This window comes from Gadus macrocephalus, chromosome 1 (assembly GCF_031168955.1).
Source record: "Gadus macrocephalus chromosome 1, ASM3116895v1".
NCBI classification, from domain to species: Eukaryota; Metazoa; Chordata; class Actinopteri; order Gadiformes; family Gadidae; genus Gadus; species Gadus macrocephalus.
In genome coordinates, this window is record NC_082382.1 from 17,573,249 (window position 1) to 17,593,514 (window position 20,266).

The 20,266-nt window shown below is 42.3% G+C and overlaps 1 protein-coding gene and 1 long non-coding RNA gene across 3 annotated transcripts in view; one reads left to right on the forward strand and one right to left on the reverse strand.

The window, feature by feature from the left end:
- Positions 1-226: 226 nt before the first annotated feature.
- Positions 227-3,719, reverse strand: LOC132456622 (uncharacterized). Its single transcript, XR_009525536.1, has 2 exons — positions 1,328-3,719; positions 227-934 (listed from the first exon to the last, which is right to left on the reverse strand). It is a non-coding gene; the product is annotated as an uncharacterized LOC132456622 (long non-coding RNA).
- A 135-nt stretch (positions 3,720-3,854) lies between these two features.
- Positions 3,855-20,266, forward strand: part of dip2ba (disco-interacting protein 2 homolog Ba) — a 46,431-nt gene continuing 30,019 nt past the window's right edge. For both annotated transcript variants that reach the window (XM_060050808.1, XM_060050817.1), the window contains exon 1: positions 3,855-4,096. In XM_060050808.1, coding sequence (XP_059906791.1) covers positions 4,000-4,096 — 97 coding nt within the window. In that variant the 5' untranslated portion in view covers positions 3,855-3,999. The remainder of the gene's footprint in view (positions 4,097-20,266) is intronic.

Consider the following 20,266-nt stretch of genomic DNA (forward strand, 5'->3'; position numbering starts at 1 on the left):
GTATATCAGAAGCTAGCAGTTGGCTTACTAAAGGTCTGATACACTAATAGCTAGGTTGTTAGCATGTGACTTTTTCTACTTGCTTGTGTTAACGTTCTCCACATGGGCAGCTATCTTCTAAAGTTAACTCTCATATCCTCACCAGTTGGGCCACAGAACCAAAAATTAGAATCAACCAAGTTAAAGTTTTTTTATAATCGCTTTCTGCAGTTTTTTGCAATACGTCAATATATTTTACTGTTTTTTGTCAAGTCTGAAGGGAATTAATCTGTTGTGTCACTCACATACCCGCTTTCCAGCTCTCACTCTCCCTCTCTACACCAGGTTATTAATGGTATTTATTGTTTTTTAAATGTATGCCATTTCTATATTTGTGAGACTATGAATTGACGTTTCTCTGTGTGACCTCTCACCTTACACTTCTGGCTGCTTGCTGAGGTGTAACACAGCCCTTAACCTCTCAGTGAACAAACCAAATGTTAACTAAGCCATAGTGACTACCCATCAGATCTCCCATCATCTCTAGAGAGCTCCCTGTCCTGTCTGGTTCCCACTAGGGGTGTGAACGGTTACAAAAAATTGTAAACGGTTTACACAACCCCTTTTATTTTTTTTTCGTGTACACGGTTAACCGTTTTTTTTTATTAATGAAAAAAAATATTATTTTTTTAAAGTGAACCGCAGTCGCGCTATAGGGGGATATTTGTTTATCAACAAGGCGGATGCGCGAGCAGAATGATTGCAAAAATAACCTTTGTTTGACCGGTTGCCATGGTTATCTCCGTGCGGTTAATTTGCAGTTGCAGTGTTAATTAGGATGTTGTCAGCTTACTGTTACATTAAACTGTAATCAGAAAAAGCGGTTATATGCTATAGACCCTAGAGTATCCGTGGTATAAAGGCTGGGACGAATTTCGAATTATAAATATGTAAACTATTTTCCTTTTCCATCAGATTTTCAAGCGAATTAACTCTTAAAGCGAATTAATTTGTAGCGACATAAGAAGCGCCTAAACGGTTTTCCATCGACAGAATGATTATAGCGAATTAAAATTGTGTCACATGCCCCGTGTTGAAGCGCATTTTTCTGACCCGCTAGATGATTTTCCATCAACAATGCGCATGCGCGACATTCTATATCGCTTCAGCCGTTTTCCATTACTTTTATGTCGCTAGAACTTTCCCAAAACCACCTCTGCAGAGCGAATTAACTTAGTGCGACAAAATCGGCGTTAGAGCGATATAACCCTTTTTCCATCACATATGTCGCACTAACTTTTGATGCGCATCATTTTAAAGCGCATTATCTTTTTGATGGAAAAAGGACTTATGTTGAAAGTATGGACCGTCGCGATTCCCATTGAAACAATGGCGCAGCGTTTTTGATTTAGTTTTCGTTTACTTATTTTTCCTAAACGGTTATGATTTACTAACCGGTTACACGTGTACCCGTGCACACCCCTAGTTTCCACTACAGGAAAAAATACCTTGACTGTTGTTTTTAGCGTTCAGAGCTCACAATCTTTATCACTGCTCTTTCACTCACACTCAGAGATTCATCATTTTGCCTTAAAATCACATTGGTGCCTCCGACTACCCCATTCAAAAATACATTTTCCTGCATGAATAACAGCCTTATGAATGAAATAAATTGTCAATATTGGATGTTTTCTATTCTGAATGAAAATCCATTGCAGTCGGATACAGAATACACATTTTGAACTGGGGTTAATTTCATTTAAATAACCCCTGAATGATGTGATGAATACTTGTCTGCCCTCCTAGTGAGGGAATAATGCGAAGACATATACATATATATTAACGGCCCTTGCTGTCATGGTACATGGTCGTTTTTATCGGGACTACCATGTCGATAAAACCTCCCATACAAGGAATTTTTGGTTTTGTAATCAGTAAAGTTTCTCCACCAGAGCTATCCGATATCAGTGATTTATTTGCAATGTGAAACATTGCAGAAGTAGGATTTCTGTTCATGAACATAAGGACATGTCTTTATGCACTAAAAGTATGCACGTTTTTTGTGGCGTTTTTTTTCTGTTCAAGTAGATTTTTCTGGATTTCACTCTTCATACAATGTAGAGACTTGTGCTAGCACTATATTTTGCTGGTTGTTCTTTGAAGACAATGGTTCATCTGAAATGAAAATGCAAACTATAGTTAGCTTTAGTGATTGTCATTGGCACTTTTCTTTTTCATCTTGTATGTCTTTCGTTGTGTGTTATGTTAAGCACTATACATTTTGCTGTTGTATCTCTTGAACTCTATCTCATTGTACTAATGACTATAGAAACTTAATTTGTTTAACACAAGCATTTCATTTTCCCAACTCAGTAATGTTGTTAGACCTGTCTATCAGACCTATTTTATCCCAATAGTTTATATCGTATGAGATTATTTCTGCAATGCCTTTTGACTGTCAGTTTAAGTCAGCTATTATAAGTTATGTTTTTTTTAATTGGTCATATGCAAATTGTTAAAAGCGTTCTTGACATATTAACAAAGACTAGAATTCTTTTGAAAATAACAATTTACTGAGAACGCAACAACGTGAATGTTGCCCTGAGTGTTTTAATGTTTTTTTCACACTCCCATTTCAGAATTGTCCTTGTATTGTACTTGTACTATATGAATATATTTACTTACTTTTCCATGCATGTCCAAATGATCACTTACAGTCCTGCGGTTTTAATTAAATACACAACATCTTAATGTTATTTTTTAACCTTTTATTCATTATGCAAATATTATGCTTAGTTAACCTGAAGTTTCTTTTTTTGGGGGGGGGGGGGGTTAGCAACAAGACCTTTTGACCTGCTAGAATAAATGTTTTACTGTATGTTAAACGTTTACATTTATATTTCTAGAAAGGTAATATTGGCATAGATTTAGATAGATAAAATATAATGCAATTGATGGCATGTTGCGACTCGCGTTCGTCACCTTTGTGATCCTATTTATGAGTGCTGCATAATCAGGCTAAAAGACTTCCAAACTTCTCAGACGTGTTTCTGGAGCAGTAGTGTAGGCTGAGGAGGTTAGTAGTGTAATGTGTAGACCTGGCCCCTACATTCTATGGGCTTCTTCTTTAGAAATTTTACTATATGGATTAAAATTACAAAGGAAAGAAGAGATGAGGAGAGGTGACAAGGAAAAGAGTGGCGACAAGGGGAGGAGGGTGAGAGCCGGAGGATTAGAGAGAGAGGGGAGAGAGGAAACAAGTATAGAGGAAAGGATACAGAAGATGGCGTCAACCCTATCACCAGCAAGGGAGAAAAATAGATCAGCAGAAGATTGATGTGCCATTTATATATTGTCATAGCATTATTAGTTATTCTAAATATAAATAATACTAGTCGTAACATGTCTATGATCTTCAACATAGTAGGCCTATTCTGTCTCGGACGTCGGTCAACCAGTTTTCTATCATTCTACCATGTAATGAACTGACCTTATTAACTTTAAGTGACGTCGAAGTGCTTATCCCGAGGCAGTTCAACGTCCCCGAGCACTCTGCCCTCAGTTTCATTCTATTCTAATTCGAGCTGAAACGGGGAGTTAACTTACAGTATAATAAAAACATTGGGAGAACGTTTTTAAGTTTTCGACATCTATCTTACATTTTCAGTGCAGCTACATATTCTTATTCCGTTACAATGTGTTTACCAACTTCCCATGTAATACATTTCTGGCTAGGCCCCTGGTAAGCCTCGCACTCTCAACAGACCAAAGCTGTAATGCGTTCCTCTGAGCGGAAGAGGGCGCACGAGCGTTTCCCCTCCGACCGCATGCAGTGTTTAACGTACAGGCAAGGTAAACGGTGTCACGTGACCGTTCTTTGCCATTGGTGAGTTTCCCCCATTATGGCGGAGGGGCTAGTCGTGCAAATGGATTGTCTCGCTCATTCCTTGCTTGTTTTGTGTCTCAAGGAGTACTTTTCACAGTAGAAGGTTGACGTTTTATTTGAGGACTGTTGTTTTTATGTTACCAGTCATGGCAGACCGTGCCATGGATTTGTCTGGTGTACCAAAAGAGGTTCGAGACCAATTGGCGGAGTTGGATTTGGAGCTATCTGAAGGTAAGGATGGGTGACGGCTGATGCTACAGCAGATTGTAAGCTAGCTGTTCATTGTGAGTGTCTAGCTACGTGAAGACATCAAGGAAGTTGTTTACCATGTCCACCTATCCGTTGGTATTTTTCCGAACTCCTTTAAGAAGTAAAAGCCGACGCGGACTTATAGTATTTAAGAAAACGCGGTGCCATCCGGCTCATTGTAAGCTAATACAAGATGTGGTAGCAGGCTGAGAAAATAAGCTAACACTACATGACAGGCAGCGGTACCGAATCGGGCAAAGAAAGGACTAACCGTTACCTCAAGTTTCATGAATTTATGTCCCGCCATTTCATTACAAGTTAAGGATATATTATGTACATTGTATCAGGTTTCTGGGACAAATCAGTGAACTAATGGAGGTGAATGTCAAAGACGCCGCCCGGCGTGCCTCTGTCTAGCTGTCTGGGAGACATTCTCAGCGACAATCTATTCATGTTAAGTTCACTCTTATTTCAGTCCCGTGAATGTTATTGATCTATTACATTTTTTTCCCAAATTGGTAAAAACAATGTAGTCTGGTTTGAGATATGTAAAGATACATCCATTCACCATGGTATCCTTTTTATACAGTAGGTTAGGTCGACTTGTATTCCAAATTGAACGAGGGGAAGAGTACAGATTCCCACTGAACTGACACACTGTATTGCTCAACGGCTGTGACTCACATTTTGGGTTCTTGCTAGTGGGGAGAGATAAGCCCTGCGGCCATCCTCTTGGCCGTCCAGAGATGGGATCTGTTATAATGACTAGCATAGGCCTTGTTTCCAGGTATCGTACTCATAGAAACTGTTGATGGGACCAGAGAGCTGCATGCACCTGTAAATTCACCTGTGACTTGCCTTTTCCAAAATTGCTTGATGCTTACTATTCAGACGTTTTTAAATCACATTTGATAATACAATTGTTATATACTTATGAGCGCATGTAAACACGTTTGTTTGTTTACGTTTTCTTATGCAATCCCATGAGAGTGGGGGACTGTCTGTTTGTTTCTGTTTACACACGTGTCAACCGATGAAATCAAAGCCAACCCCTCCCCCAAAACAGCTGGCCACATCCCTTACTTTGGTCACTGTCACGTCACTGTTAGCACATCCCCCTGATGGTGACAACTTGACTGCATTATTTTGGTGAAATTCACAAGTCACAATCCTCTTACTGCCTAACCTACATGGTTGCTTGACATTTGCCTGAAGAATAAAGGCTAGCTTGTTTTTTGTTTCATGTTCTTAAACGGAGCACCCCTCAGCTACTGTTGGGTGTACCTCCCCTTTCAGTCGTTGTCCAAGCACACTTGACAAGTATTTTCATTTTAGGGTTTGAGGTTCGCTGTGTTCATAGCAAACCCATGCAGAAATGCCTGTCGGGCTGCTTGGAGAAGAACACAGGCCCATCAAATGCTCTCTTAAAAAGCAACTCAGTTCTACTGGCCCCCAGTGACTTTGGGGACACAATGAGCACCATTCAGCTGGTCCGAGCCTCCGTGGCAAGGAGCTCTGCTGCCATTTAGGCCATTCAGCTGAACTGGTTCTTTGTGCACAAGCTGGGAAGAGTAATCTCCATAGGCAGGGAGGAGCTGGTCATCAGTCATACTTGTGGAGGATGATGTGTAGTGTTTATAATGTCAGCGGGAGCTCGGCCAGCAGCAGTTGTCTCCCATACCACCCTCTTGTGTGATGTAATCTTTCCACCAGTGTAAGGGTAGGTAGGAACTGACGTTGACCGGACATTGGTCATCTTCTCTATTCTGTTGACTCCTGTGTATGAGGTAGTAAGGATGTGTCATTACTTGCAATCTGCTAATGTCTTTGTAAATATGGGTATTTTACTAAGCACTGAGTGTTTTAACTACGACGCTTGCATGATTCATTGGAATTTTTGCAGGGCCAGCAGGGACTGAACTGGTCTTTGCCATGTCAAGGGAATCGTCATGTCTGCATTACACTTTCTTCTGCCAATGGCTTTATATGTAGGTCAACCAGTGTATGGAAGGAGCAGAAAAGGACTGTGCCCATTGTGTCATTAGGCGAGTGGGTTCCTTTGGCCCTAAGTAGAGGTGAAGAAGTCGTAGCACTAAAATGTCTCTGTGTGCCAGCCAGCCTGCGCCCCTCCAGTCAGACATCCCCTCCGCCCCCTTGAAGAAAGCATGAAATGGAAATCGACTCTTTACCTTGCCATCGACTTTCCTCTGAGTTTCTGCGATTGAGACACCCGAGTCTGTGTGAGCATGCATTATACTCTAACGACAAGTTGGAGTGCTTTTTTGTTTCACCGCTGGGGATTCCTTTAAGTGTTTCTGCCATACAAGTCAGCACACACCTCTCCAAAAATCCCACCCAGCATTTAGAAGTCACTTGCTAATGCCGGCTTCTATTCCAAATGCATTATGCAGGATCATGATGCGGGTGTTTCACTGCGTCCTTAACCATAGTCTGTACCCGCTTTGAGGAGACTAAGACAATGCCTCCTAATAAGAGCATGGTGATGTCATAAGCCTTCTCCACCTCAGCACTGCTTAGGGTCGGGGTTAGAGGCAAGCTGGCTATTCATTGTGTTATGCTTTATGAGACAGATTAGAGTTGTGACAGACGGGACACTTCCTCTTGCTCAACAGATCTGTTTCAGCAGATCCAGAGCTTCTCCTTGCTGGCTTGTCAACAACAGAAGCACAAAAGAGGAATAAAAAAAGATGACGCATTTTTCAAATGGAAACTGCCATTAAACTGCTGCCATGGCTCACACTATGTGTCTGGTTGGCTTATCTTAAGAGTGATTACTTGGCTTCCACTTTGAGCCTAGTTATACAACTTTGAGATAGAAAGTTATTTATTTTAATTATTATACCAAGTGGTTCATTGTATCATATACAACATATTGAAACACAAAGGTTTACATGGTAATTAATGTGTTATGATGGTAACACTTTTTCTCCAGATTGCTGTGATGCCGCCCTATTTCATACTAGGGCTGCGTTCACAAGAACCTGACCTGGTGAATAGAACTAATCAGCTTTTTGATAATAAAAAAATCTATGGTTGAACAGGTCTTGGGGACAAATCATCTGTCGATTTCAGAGCCAAAACCACAGGTGTGTGTGTGTGTGTGTGTGTGTGTGTGTGTGATATCATGAGCTTGGGATAGGGTGAATGTGTGTGAATAGTTAATGAACAGTGTGGACCCCTCGCCTTCCCCTGCAGTAGGCTGAATTATTCACATGCCAGAACCCAAGTGTTGGACCGTCACCATCACTTGGTTTTGTGTCCGTCTGCTGGTGATGTTCCTTCTTTCAGGTTGAGGTTGAGGCATACAATCCGACAAAGCCCCTACTTTATGTGATTGCCAAACAAATTGCTGAAACAGCGTAGACATTTATAAAAACACTGTTTTCCTCCTGATGGTGTGGTGACTCGCATTGTAATGTAAGGGTACTTTCCTTGAGAGAATCATCCCTCCCGAGTTCTTCAATTTCGAAATATGAAGTTTGTACTTTCACCAGTTCTGGAAAACTGTTCAGCAAACAGTTTTCCTTTAAAACCAAAGTTGGTCATTTCACCTGATTAATAAGAAACAATCTTTCTGAAATATGTACAAATAATTCGAAAAACATTGAATTCCTGTGGGTCCCAGGAGTCTATATAAACATGGATGTGGAAGTGCTAGGCGTGCTCGTTTAACCCAGCACTATTTTAACATTTATGATACTCGCGTCCCACGTGGGCTCCACAGCCAAACCATCAGTGTGTGGAGACATGAGGCATGTTTACACTAAGGAAAGCCTGCTGAACCATGATTCACCGGAGTTAGGTGTGTCCCCCACTCCAGGGCTGACACACACTCCTTGAGAGAACCTGTTTTTGAACGGCTGTACTGCCCTAATGTGTACTCAGTCAGCGAGCAGTATGCCCACCTTTCTCAACGAAACCATGAGTCACCACCGTGCTGAATGGATGAATGGCCCTCTCCCCCAGTGTCAAGGCCCCCTTCCCCAGTTAGTTGCCTCTATGCAATCCGGCCTCCCAACTTGGAAGAATGGGATCAGATACCTAGTTGAATCTCCTGGCTGACGCTGCGATTGCGCAAGCCTCCAACCTACTGCTCTGGTATCCTGCAGTCACGTGGAGGTTAGATCCACAGACCGCTAGATACTTAGTGCAAGTAGGGTAGTGAGGTGGTTAGTGCGTCAACAGCCTAGTTAGGAGACTAGGCTGTTGACCATGGAAGGTACTGGGTTCGATCCCCGGTGTATGCAGCCTGCTGTAGGCATTATTTTAAGCAAAAAGCCAGACTCACAATCTCCTGAAAAAGACTATCCGTAACTGTAAGTCTCCTTGGATGACTCTGCGGTATCAATAATGAATAGCACTGTCATCTCCAGCCCTTGCATGAAGTGGACTTACTGAGCCCCTCAAATTCAACTGCATCTCTCAATTAAATCCACCGAGACGGAGGCCTCCTGGACCGAATGGAGTGCTCTTGGTTCACAATGGAGCTGGGTAGAGTTGTGTTGCTGCTCTCAGACACTGAACGCTGATGGAGAGGCCCTCCATGCTACCGCCAGGCTCTATTCGCTGCCTGGGAGTGCTTGTGACTGCGCTAATGCTGAAGAATGCTCTTGTGAATATAAATAGACCCGCCGGGCTGGGCAAATTCACTTTCATGGCTCAGAATGAAAAAAAACAAGCGTCCCCCTTCCACACAAAAGCTCGGCCATTGTTGAAGTTTTAAGACGCGCATCTCATTCTTGGATGTCCGAGAAGTCCCTTCTATTTGTGCGGTGACAAAATCTGAGGCTCATGCTTGTGTTGACCACTGAGCAGGGCGCGGCCAGCTCCGGTGCAACACAGGGGAACATGGTTTCACATGCGTTGTTTAACTGGCCATCTAACACATGTGAGTCACATGGGGACCCGATGGCCTGGTGTGAAATACTGCAGCCGTTGAAGAGCTGCCTTTCTCGGGCCAGTCGTACAGCTGTTTGGTCCAGCCGGAACCAACAATCTGTATGCTTGTTAATTATTGAAAGCTTGTGAAATAGACACTGGCATCCACTCACAACTGTTCACCATCAGGTGATTTTATATTTTCTTCAGCATTGCCAGTTCCTCCTCTCTCTCTGTATCTCGGAACGTCTGTTTTGAACCCTCTCTGTATTGACTTCCGCAAGTCTTGATCACCGCTGACTGCATGGAAAATATGAGACAGTTCCTCAGTTTCTGTAAATGAAAACAACCCAGGTCACAGCAAGGGCTTGTGGGTAAACTAAGCTCAAAGGTTTATTTCACAGAGACAGACAAAGGTCTGTTTCTGCGCAGGCCATCCAATCACAACTGTCAATCACATTTTCCGAGTAGGCCTACACAGCCCAATTCTTATCTGTTGTAATATCATACAGAACTAGAGTTAAAGGCGACACAATACATTTTTCAGCAAGTCCTCAGGAAACCCCCACCCAGACAGATCTCTATCTCCCTTCTTGGCCCCACAGAACACATTGTGTTGTAGGCTAGCTTGTAGTCATGGACCCCTTTAATTCAGCTCTCCAGAGTATGAGGTAAAACAAAGGCTATGAAAACACATGGGTGTGGTTTCTGCTTCTTTAACCCCTCCATGCCGACGACTCTAGTTCATTGTTGGCCTGATGTCTTTTCATCGACTTGAAATGAGGAGAGCAGCATCATGTTTCAACATCATTGGAATCACAACGTGTGGTGATGTTACATTGATTTATATCGGGACCTTGAAGGATCCAGCCATTTTGTTTTGCATAAACTGTGTCTAACGAGCAGAAAAAAGAGAAATCGGATACAGTTTCTCATTCATTTTAAATGTGATTTGAAATTCAATTCTTCAATGTGACTTTCTTGAAATGACGATGTTTACGTATACACTTAATTTAATGGAGTACCCCCACGCCTAAGAGCTTGAGAAATTGTAACTGTTTCAATACCGGTCTCTTTACTAACCACAGCCATTTTAAACAAATTCTCTAATAGAATGAATAGCTGGAAGGGTTAACAACTAAGCTCTCTTTTTTGTTGTTGTAATGGAACACTATGTGGTCTTAGTCATTTCCTTATGATAAACGGAGATGGTCGGCTTGTTCTGTGTTATTAGCACTTTTAGACCAGTGTGTGTGTGTGTGTGTGTGTGTGTGTGTGTGTGTGTGTGTGTGTGTGTGTGTGTGTGTGTGTGTGTGTGTGTGTGTGTGTGTGTGTGTGTGTGTGTGTGTGTGTGTGTGTGTGTGTGTGTGTGTGTGTGTGTGTGTGCCAAATCAAATAAGACCAACGTTGTCTGGATATTCTCAAAACTAAGATCTGCCTTATTGCAGCACAAGTTGAACTTTGTTTTGATTCATCAATGCCTCCAACCTCCTATTAACCCCCCCCCCCCACTGCTCCAACCGCCTTCTCCAATAACTCTTTTATAGATATCTGAACTATCAGGTTTCACCGTATACTCAATAATAATGGCACCCTTCTCTCATACTTTAATTGGCTGTTTAGAGGCAGACAAACTGTAGTTAACATGAAGCCAGTGTTACTCACAGTGTGACTACGTCATGAAGAGCTTTTGTGTAATGATGACAACCCTTTTACTGCATTACTTTCCAGGGGATGCTGCTTTCATCTGTCAGTGAGGGCAAATGTTGTGCTCTCTTTGATGGCCCTTTTAGTTCATTGGAGATCTGTGTAACCGTGGTGGCAGGTTGGTTTAATAATGACGGTATACCACGGCAGGGGAGGGCGAGAACGTGCCCCGTCTAGAATGTTTTCAGCAAGGTACCCCCGGTCTCGCCTTGATGGAGACACCCCGGATAGCTAGTGTTTCTTAATCACCTTTTTAGAGCATGCTTTATGAGCTTTCCATATTGGTAGAGACTCAGCAAAGCCGTTAAACATTCTGCCCTCTAAAACTCTCACATGTCCTGTCTTTGATAAGTAAGGTACCATTATCTCAACTTATCTCTCATCTAAATAACCTTTCTGCTGCCATTTGGACTCAAACCATCTCCTAGGGACAATTATTTTTGCTGTTGAATGTTGTAAATTGCGATTTTCGTCCCTGCTGCGATCAGTTATTGATTTTATTGTTGCCATCATGTAAGAATAGTTTTTTTACGTTCAGGTTATCAAATGTAAAGTCCTCCTAAACCCTTTGTCTTTTGGAATGTTCGGTCCGGATAGAGTTAATATACTCAAGTAAAAGTAAAATGTAGATGACAAGGTATGTTAGTTTGCATGAAACTGAAAATTCATCCCAAAACGGGAAGCAAGACCGTGTTGAGGCAGGGAGGGGTTGGCAGGTATTGCCGGTTGAGATGAAGAAGTGACCTATTCTGACCACCAGTCATGCATGCAAGGCCAAGGGAGTTCTTGTTTTCATGTTTGGTCTTGCGTCTGTTCACCACCGACCGCGTTGACACGATGTAGTTCATCAGTGCGACCGTAAAGGGACATCCTGTTGGACACACACACACACACACACACACACACACACACACACACACACACACACACACACACACACACACACACACACACACACACACACACACACACACACACACACACACACACACACACACACACACACACACACACACCTCTAGTCATCGTGCTTCCCTGTAATAAAACTAACTGAATTTTACTCTCTCTCTCACACACACAGACACTTCTTACTTTTATCACTGACTATTTACCTATCATTATTATCAGCAACCTTGTTTCAAGTGATTAAACCGTTTAAAAACACTAAATAGCCTACAGCATCTTCACTTTAATAATCAGTGTTTATCATAGGAACAGACAGCTGCTGCTAATATATTGGGCCTCACAGTAACGTAAGTAGTTGTGAGTTTTAGAGTTTCGCTAGTTTCAGCTGAGCGTCTAGAGCCAGAGAAGGAGAACGCGGACCGCCGGGCTAACGTTACGCTAAAAGCTAATCAGCCTTCACCTTAAAGCCTAAGGGCTCGAGGGGCTCCGTGGTTACGCAGTTGGATAGTGCATTACGCAGTTACAGAAGTATAACCATCGCTTAACGTGCTTCCCTGAAATAAAACCGGACTGAATTGAGTTTATTAGGTTTTCTGACAAAACCTTTTCTACTCTCCGCCGTGTGTGTCACTGCGCACATGCACAGCTTTCACTGCTGATTGGCTGTTACCCGTCGTGCGTGTAACCAGAGCGTGTAACCAATCAGATGGTGCTGTGGGTGGGACAATGCTAGAGAGACAGCAGACAGAGAGGTGCGGCTGCATCAGAGCCAAAATAACCCTGTTTTAAATGGATCTCTTTTTGGCCGTCGGATAAAAAAAAAGGCTGATCCCGATATGTGTCAAAAAGCCGAATATCGGCGCCGATCGGTCGATCCCTAATCTGCAGACCTCAAGTCAGGTCTGTGCCGGCCCAGTGACCCCCCCCCCCATACACCGGCTGCATCAGTTCTGCTGTGACACCCGACACGTTGATGTCACTTTCGCTCTGACCCTCATTCATAATATTAACTATTGTTTAGGTTTTATCCAATTAACTAGGGATGCAAATTATCGAGTAATTCATTAATCGATAGTTGTTTCATCTTATCGATCGATGATCGATTAATTGATAAGCGGCAATTCTTCTGAGAACCTGAATTTCCTTCTGAATGTGACACATTTAGGTGATAATTCAACGAAGTCGTTTAGTTGTTGTACTTTAAAATACATTTACATTTAGGGCATTTAGCAGACGCTTTTATCCAAAGCGACTTACAATAAGTACATTTGTCATTTGTCGTCATTAACCAACTTAAAGTGGCTCCATACTGCACTCCGTTTTGCCCCAGTGTTTCCCATACATAGACCATTGTGTGGCGCGGCGCCACAGAATCAACATCGAGCGCCACGAATTGATTGTCTTTTTTTTTTTCTTTTTTTTTTTTTCTTTTTTTTTTTTTAAATAACGCGATTAGGAAATCTAAAAATCGTTCCGTCCATTCATCTCTGCATAGCACTCGTTCCCCCTGTCATTCACACACACGCACGCACGCACACACACACACACACACACACACACACACACACACACACACACACACACACACACACACACACACACACACACACACACGGAGCGAGAACGACGATGCTAACACATGAACCCACCGATGTCACCCGTCGCTTAGCAACCGGACACGCTGGGGTTGTTAAGTTACCGGACTACTGAAACTACTACGGAGTGATAATAACAAAGACGTGAATCAGGCAATAAATCCAATTTCCTTGACAGCGGTAAGGTTCGGTGTGCATTAAAGTACAGACGGAGTGGACCAATTGCGAACTACTGCAGCTGCTCCAAGTTAAACCCCAAACTAATCGGAATAAGTATTTATAGCGGACTACACCACCTATTCTATTCCGCATAGAATTCTATTCCGAACCGATTGAGGCGTATATATATATATGATACTTTTCTATTCCGATTGAGCTGTTCTTCCACATCTATGCAAATCAGATGTGTCCGCATGTAAACGCGGAGTTACATGCACACTCACTGACGGCCGCGTTGCCGTGTCGCAGACGTCAGTGAGTGCGCCGCCGCCCCCCCGCCCCCCCCCCCCCCCCCCCCCCCCCCCGCACCACACATTGGTCCTTGGTCTGTGGGAAACACTGTGCCCTCTTCATCGTGTCAGTAGCTGTGTTCGAAATCGTTCCCTATCATGGATGTGGTGCACTAAATAGGGTGCACGCCATTTTGTAGGGTGTTCGAATTCTCAGTGGTCCACTATATAGGGCACTATATAGTGGACTTAAAATAGGGTACATACGATGTATCCTACATGATACTCCCGTATACCACAATGCAATGCGGTCGTGTTTTCCCGGAGGAAAAGAAGAAGCTGAATAACCTCGAAAACGAATAACATTTAATGAAGGCTTTCGTTTACAAATGTCAACAATTTATTTGGGGTTTAACATTAAATATTTAACATTCAAAATTAATTAAACAAGGAAATGTAACATTCAACATCAATACAACCTCCAGCTTTCGTCGTGAGTGCCCGGTTTGTTTACATGATGTGGGCGCATCTGTCTGCGTCACACAAATACCCGGCGCATTTACTGACGCAAATGACGTTTAGAAATCTTAAGCGTAGTGTTCGAATTCTCGTTTGTTCGTTCCCTAAATAGTGCACTATATCATGAACACCATATAGGGAATAGTGAGTGAGTGGATAGGGAACGATTTCGAACACAGCTAGTGTCCCGTTTGTCTTGTTCTGCTTCGCTTGTGTTCCCGCTTGTGTTCCCGCGCGTCAAGTACGTCTGGCGTCAAGCGCGCCCTCACGTGGATGGTTGGAAAATTACGGGTTAAAAATGCGATTAATTGCAAGTAATTTATTTTAATCGAGTAATCTCTTATCGACAATTAATCGATAATCGATTAATTGTTTGCATCCCTACAATGAACCCATTTGTCCTTGGTACATTTTCTTCCCCTGTTACATGTTAACAATAACTGACTGTTTTTAAATTAACCCAAATTTATTGGAGGTGAAATCTTTTACCTGCCTCGGCTCATCAAACTTGACGTGACGGGCGCCAAGTTCGGCGTTGCGGCGGTTTGGCTGTTGATTCAAAGTCAGAAAGCGAACCGCACAGGAGAGGGAAGTGGCGGTGCACCATAAAAGGATCCCAAGTCAGTGGCATGCTCAAACAGCCATGTTAGTGTAGGCCCTTAAGCAGTGTGGTGGAGTAACGGAATACATGTACCGATCCAGTTCTACAAAGCATATGCCTCTTTGGACGTAACAGGCACCCGCTCAGCCGCGCGCATTATGGAAATTATTATGTTTGATTAGCGGTAACTCCAAGACTAGCAGCAAATTGTCGGAACGTCTGGGAATTTGGACAGTCAGACACCCACATAAAACGTATGCTGGAAAACACACATAAAAATGCAGATGATTGAACGATCTTCTCTCTCTATTTTAAGGCGATTTTATAGGCAACACCACCTATGCACTTAGCTCAGTGATTTATTTTTAGATGTAATAGCGAATATCTTTCGCATGAACATACCCTTATAGTCTTTGTTCCACTACAGCAAATTATATAAAATAGTTCACTTTCAGGGAGACTTACACAGAACACAGAAGAAGAACACACCAGAATTGGCCTGTTTAGTAAGCAGGATTTGATGCCGCATTCCTACACTACACCGCATTCCAACACAATTCAATGTGGAAGTCATCCAAGTATTCAGAATACAATACTCAGATTGAGTGCTGAAACGGAATACGTTACATATTACTGGATACATTTTAAAAGTAACCTTCCCAACACTGCCCTTGAGGCAACCACACACCGGACCAACTGCCTGATTCGCGTCGGTAAATGAAGTTGGGCTATTTAATCTGGCCGACTCGAACGCCGACATGGGCGGTACACACCTACGGGATTACAGCCGACGCCGTACGTTCCGCGTTTGCGCGAGATGTAATGTCTCCAAAACAACAGGCAAAGCTCATCTGTATTGTGGGCCAAAAAACACGAAAACCAGAAGTAGCAGGTCCTCTCTAGACCAAAACACAGAGCACGCTGACATCACCAGTCACTGTTGTCAGCAGAGAGTGAGGTCCAACATTATTCAATCCAAGGTCAACAATCAAAACGATCCCAAACAATGCGTTGAGAGAGTTTGTTGACATCTTCTTCGATTACACTGTTTATCTGGTATGTTTACAATCCTCAATTCCGGGCTTCACTGATTCGCTAGTCAAGCTGCTAGCCCTTCACCAATCAGAATGGTAAAAGTATGACCGACTCGAATGGCCGATTACACATGATTGGCTGAAATGAACGCCGACGCGGCCGATTTGAGCGACCACACCAAATAGACTCATGTCACCGACGCCGATTTTCGGTCCGGTGTGTGCTTGCCTCTGGTGGTTTCTCAGTACCGGAGGGCGGCTTTTTCCGCAGCTCGGGCACGGACCGAGCCACCCAAATCGGCCCCGCAATTTTTTCCGATAGTTACTAGTTGTAAAGGAAGCAGTGCCATGGGGCTACCAGACTTATGCCAACCCTACACTTTCCAAACCTATTTATGTACTTTTAAATAACTCCCCTAGTGACACTGTATTTGTTTTACGGGGGGTTTCTCTGTGTGAACCTCACCATGCCTAATGCAGACACTGACCCAACTGTCATAGCTGGACATGTGGATAGTGGAGGAACTAATTGCCGGGCCAATATAACTGCGACAGCTTGTCCCTAAGTTTAAAAGGATGCATTTGCAAACAACGACAATAAGGGTTTTCTAAAAGATTACCAACGTTTTGTTCACATGTAGTGCATGGCCGTATTGTAACCTTTTAACCTGCTGGAAGCATAAAATATTACATATAGGCCCAATGCTTGTGGGATTTTACTACCCTGCAAGCCCACCACTTCACAAAGATGAAAAGCAAAGATAAAGCACAATGAGAGTAGCAATGACGGCACGTTATTCATCCATCACGCTATAAATATCTTAAACGTTATTCCTAAACACCAACCGGGGAATGTCCTTGGAATGTGTCCAGGTAACAGTGTGGCTCCTTTGACCAACAGTAACCTCCATAAAGTGATTCATTGAGGACATTGTTTAGCTTGTATATCTCTTAACGTGGAACAGAACTAGTACATCGTCGGTGCTTGTATGACGTTACTGATCTGACTCAGTGATAGACCATCCATAACTCCCCCCCTCCCCCCCCTGTTATCACATGTTGGTGATGTCTCTTTGTAAAAGCTTTAAACTTTATCTTAAATCCCAAAACCATATAGTGGTGTTCTTCTGAGTAACACAATTGATTCATTGTGGTATTGTAATGCAGTTGGAAGGTGCTGAGAAGGCCAGCCGTTTCTTAATGTGTGTAATGTCTGAAGTTATGAATGGTGTTGTAGATTGATGGACAGCCGGTTGCCTTAGAAACATCACTTTGAAGTTCACAATTAACTAAATAAAAGCCGTACACATTGATCTCTCTTATGTATTTTTCCATTTCAAATGAATTATTACTCAGTGCCATATTTGTATAGCTCTTTATCGGTTCTTTGGAGCTTCGCAGGCTTCATATTGTGGTGATGCTTTCCGTGCCACTATCTTTAGCGCTATGACATTTCTCATTAACAGCGATATGTATTGTTTACTCCACTATCTAGACTAGTCATAGGCTATCTATATGGAACAGTGGGTGCCTGCAATTTCTTGTTAACATTTTCTTTATTAAGTCCTACCCAGTGTGAGATCTGTTTAAAAACTTGCCGCAAAAGAGTTTGTTCCAAATTCATTACCTCTTTGTAAACAGTTACTTTTGAACACTGGAACACATTGTAGAAAAAAAATCATCATTCAGTCAGATAAAGTTAGACTGAAAATGATTGCTCTGAATGTTGTGTCATGAAAAAGTCCCACTTTAAGTACGGTCACACTTGTTTACGGGGAATTTCTTCAAGGGTAAGAGTTGGTTTGGCAGTCATTGCTACTCTCAGTATAATATACAGGTTCATCTTCACTGGCTTGGTGCACTTTTATTTAAACTGTTCTGTTCTCCATAGTTAGCTCAGCGAATTGTACCAACAGCTGTGATCTAAAAGTGCTGCCTCAGCCATCGCAAAATGTACACACACCGCATATAGGCTTAAAAGGAGCCCTGCATGGGCCTGGATGCCAAATCTAAATCCCAAAAGTGTCTTCAAAAGCCTGAAAGAAACATAATTTTCCCCGTGAGGTTGATATAATGTTTAGGTGTATTTATACTGTGTGTCCTGAATACAGCCTTGTTACAGAGCCAAGCGGCCCGACTCAGTTTACATTGCAGATCTTCAACTTAATCTAATAAACCACACACAATTGACCTAGTTTGTTGTTTTCCTTTTAGCAGAAGGCTATAATTATTCAAGTGATTTCATGCTTCATTCTGGCGTGCCGGACTAGTCTGAATTGCTGGCTGGCAGTGCCTTGTGGTGTTCCTCTCATTCGGTCCTTCCTTCCTTCCTTCCTTCCTTCCTTTTATTAGTTATGACCTATCCCACGATTCATCTCGGCTTTTACTTTCAGCCATTAGTTTTTTTCCAAAGTCTTCGGTTTCATGTATCAGCATGTCATCATGTCGGTCTCATGTATGTCGGTTATATAGCTTTGGTTTGCCATAAGCCTTAAATTGCTGCGAGGCCACAGCTATCCAGGGAATGCTCCAAGTAAACGGACTAGTTTAATCGGGATGTGGCAATATGTGCTGGCATGGAAGGGTAGAGTGAGCTGGGCTTTGAACTCACATGGTCAAGAAGTATTTTCAGTGTGACTCAAGGACTTAAAGGTTTTATGCATGCTTCTGAGGCTTTTCTAGGCTGAAATGGTTCTCTTACTCTCTGTCACTCACTCTCAGTCACTCACCCTCCGACATCCAATGGTTTTCTCTAACCTACTCCCTAGACATAGATTTGCCCATCTTGGTGCCCTCAAGTGAACTCGTCCCAGTGGATTTGTAGCCTGCTTTTTAAATGGGACATGCTGATGCAGTGGCGAGAGAGCCCTGGGAACTAGCCCCCTTTTTTTATATTATGTATCAGTGTTAAGTAGTCCTTTAATGGCTAGGAAGTACACTAAATATAAGGGTGTGTGTTTCCTCTGCATTAAACACACCAGCATGATTAGATGTCCTGAAAAGACACACACACACACACACACACACACACACACACACACACACACACACACACACACACACACACACACACACACACACACACACACACACACACACACACACACACACACACACACACCCCCCCCCCCCCTCTGTTAACCTTGTCGGGTAACTAAGGTGAAATTACACAACCCTCTTGACTGATAGGCAGGTGGCAAGTGACAGCATCTGGTTTGGACACATTATTTGGATAATGTTGTTTGTTCTTTTTGGTTCCTAGTCTGCCTCGTTCTCAGCTCAATAGTTTCTAAAAATACGATCCTGCAGGTGACGCCCTCTTCGCCTGTCCCCTGTGTTTTTGTATTTCTGTGTGTTTTCAGTTATTGTTTGTTAACAACCCATAAAGCTTTCTGTGGTTGTTGAGTGACACTTTTAAATGATAAATGCTCTTCTTTTAATGAAATGTAATAAAATTATAGTCAATGACGGACGTTGTATCTGGCATTAGTCATAAGCAATTAAACCAGAGCTTCAGATATCCTTTGGGTGTTTGTGTTAAGATTCAATAATATGGCTTTCTGAGTCGACTCTGTGTTATTGTGAAATTAAGATACCATTCGTAAAGATGATCAAGCTTTGTTTAACTGGATTTGATGATTTTTTTTTCACTGTGTTGTCATGCCGTTAGACTTGCACAGCAATACCTGAAATATCAGTACTATTAGATTGGGCATTTATCCAATTATGGATTAATCTTTCACTTTAACAAAAAATTCAACTAGGTATCATACATAATTTCTTTGTCTGATTAATCCCTCATCACCATCCTACAATGAGATGTGAACTGAAAGCCATAGAACGGATTTTAACCAACTCACAAACATAACTGACATCCGTCCAGTTCTCGAATTTCTTAAATAAAGTACCCTCAATGGACCTCAGATGGCTACCTTTCCACTGCTCTGTCCATCGGACTATTACTAGCAATTCAGTATTGTTCATCTTATGTTGTGTAAATTCTTCAATTTTGCGACCGCCTTTCCTTCTTTTCTTTTTTTGCACAGTTACTGATTAGACACCTAGTTTATCCCTATTAGACAGTCCTGCATCACAGTTTAGAAGACGGATGATATTATTATTTGACCTTCCAACACTTCCTTTACAACTGTTGCCAGATGGAGAGATTGGATCATTGTATATGGAAACTAGTAAATCTATGTTGGTGTTTGTGTAATCTGAGATTACAGATTAGGGAAGATCTTGGAGGATTAGTGCTGAACCGAAATTCTGAATACTGTCTGGTATTTGTTTGTGAGTTAGAATTGAAATCTAAATTCAAGATTCAATTATTGATTTTTTAAGATACAAATTTATTAATAATGATTTGATTACTTTTTTTTTATGCATTTTTCGATCCGCAGGTTGTATGCTAGTTAACCATTAATCTGAATACCCTAGGG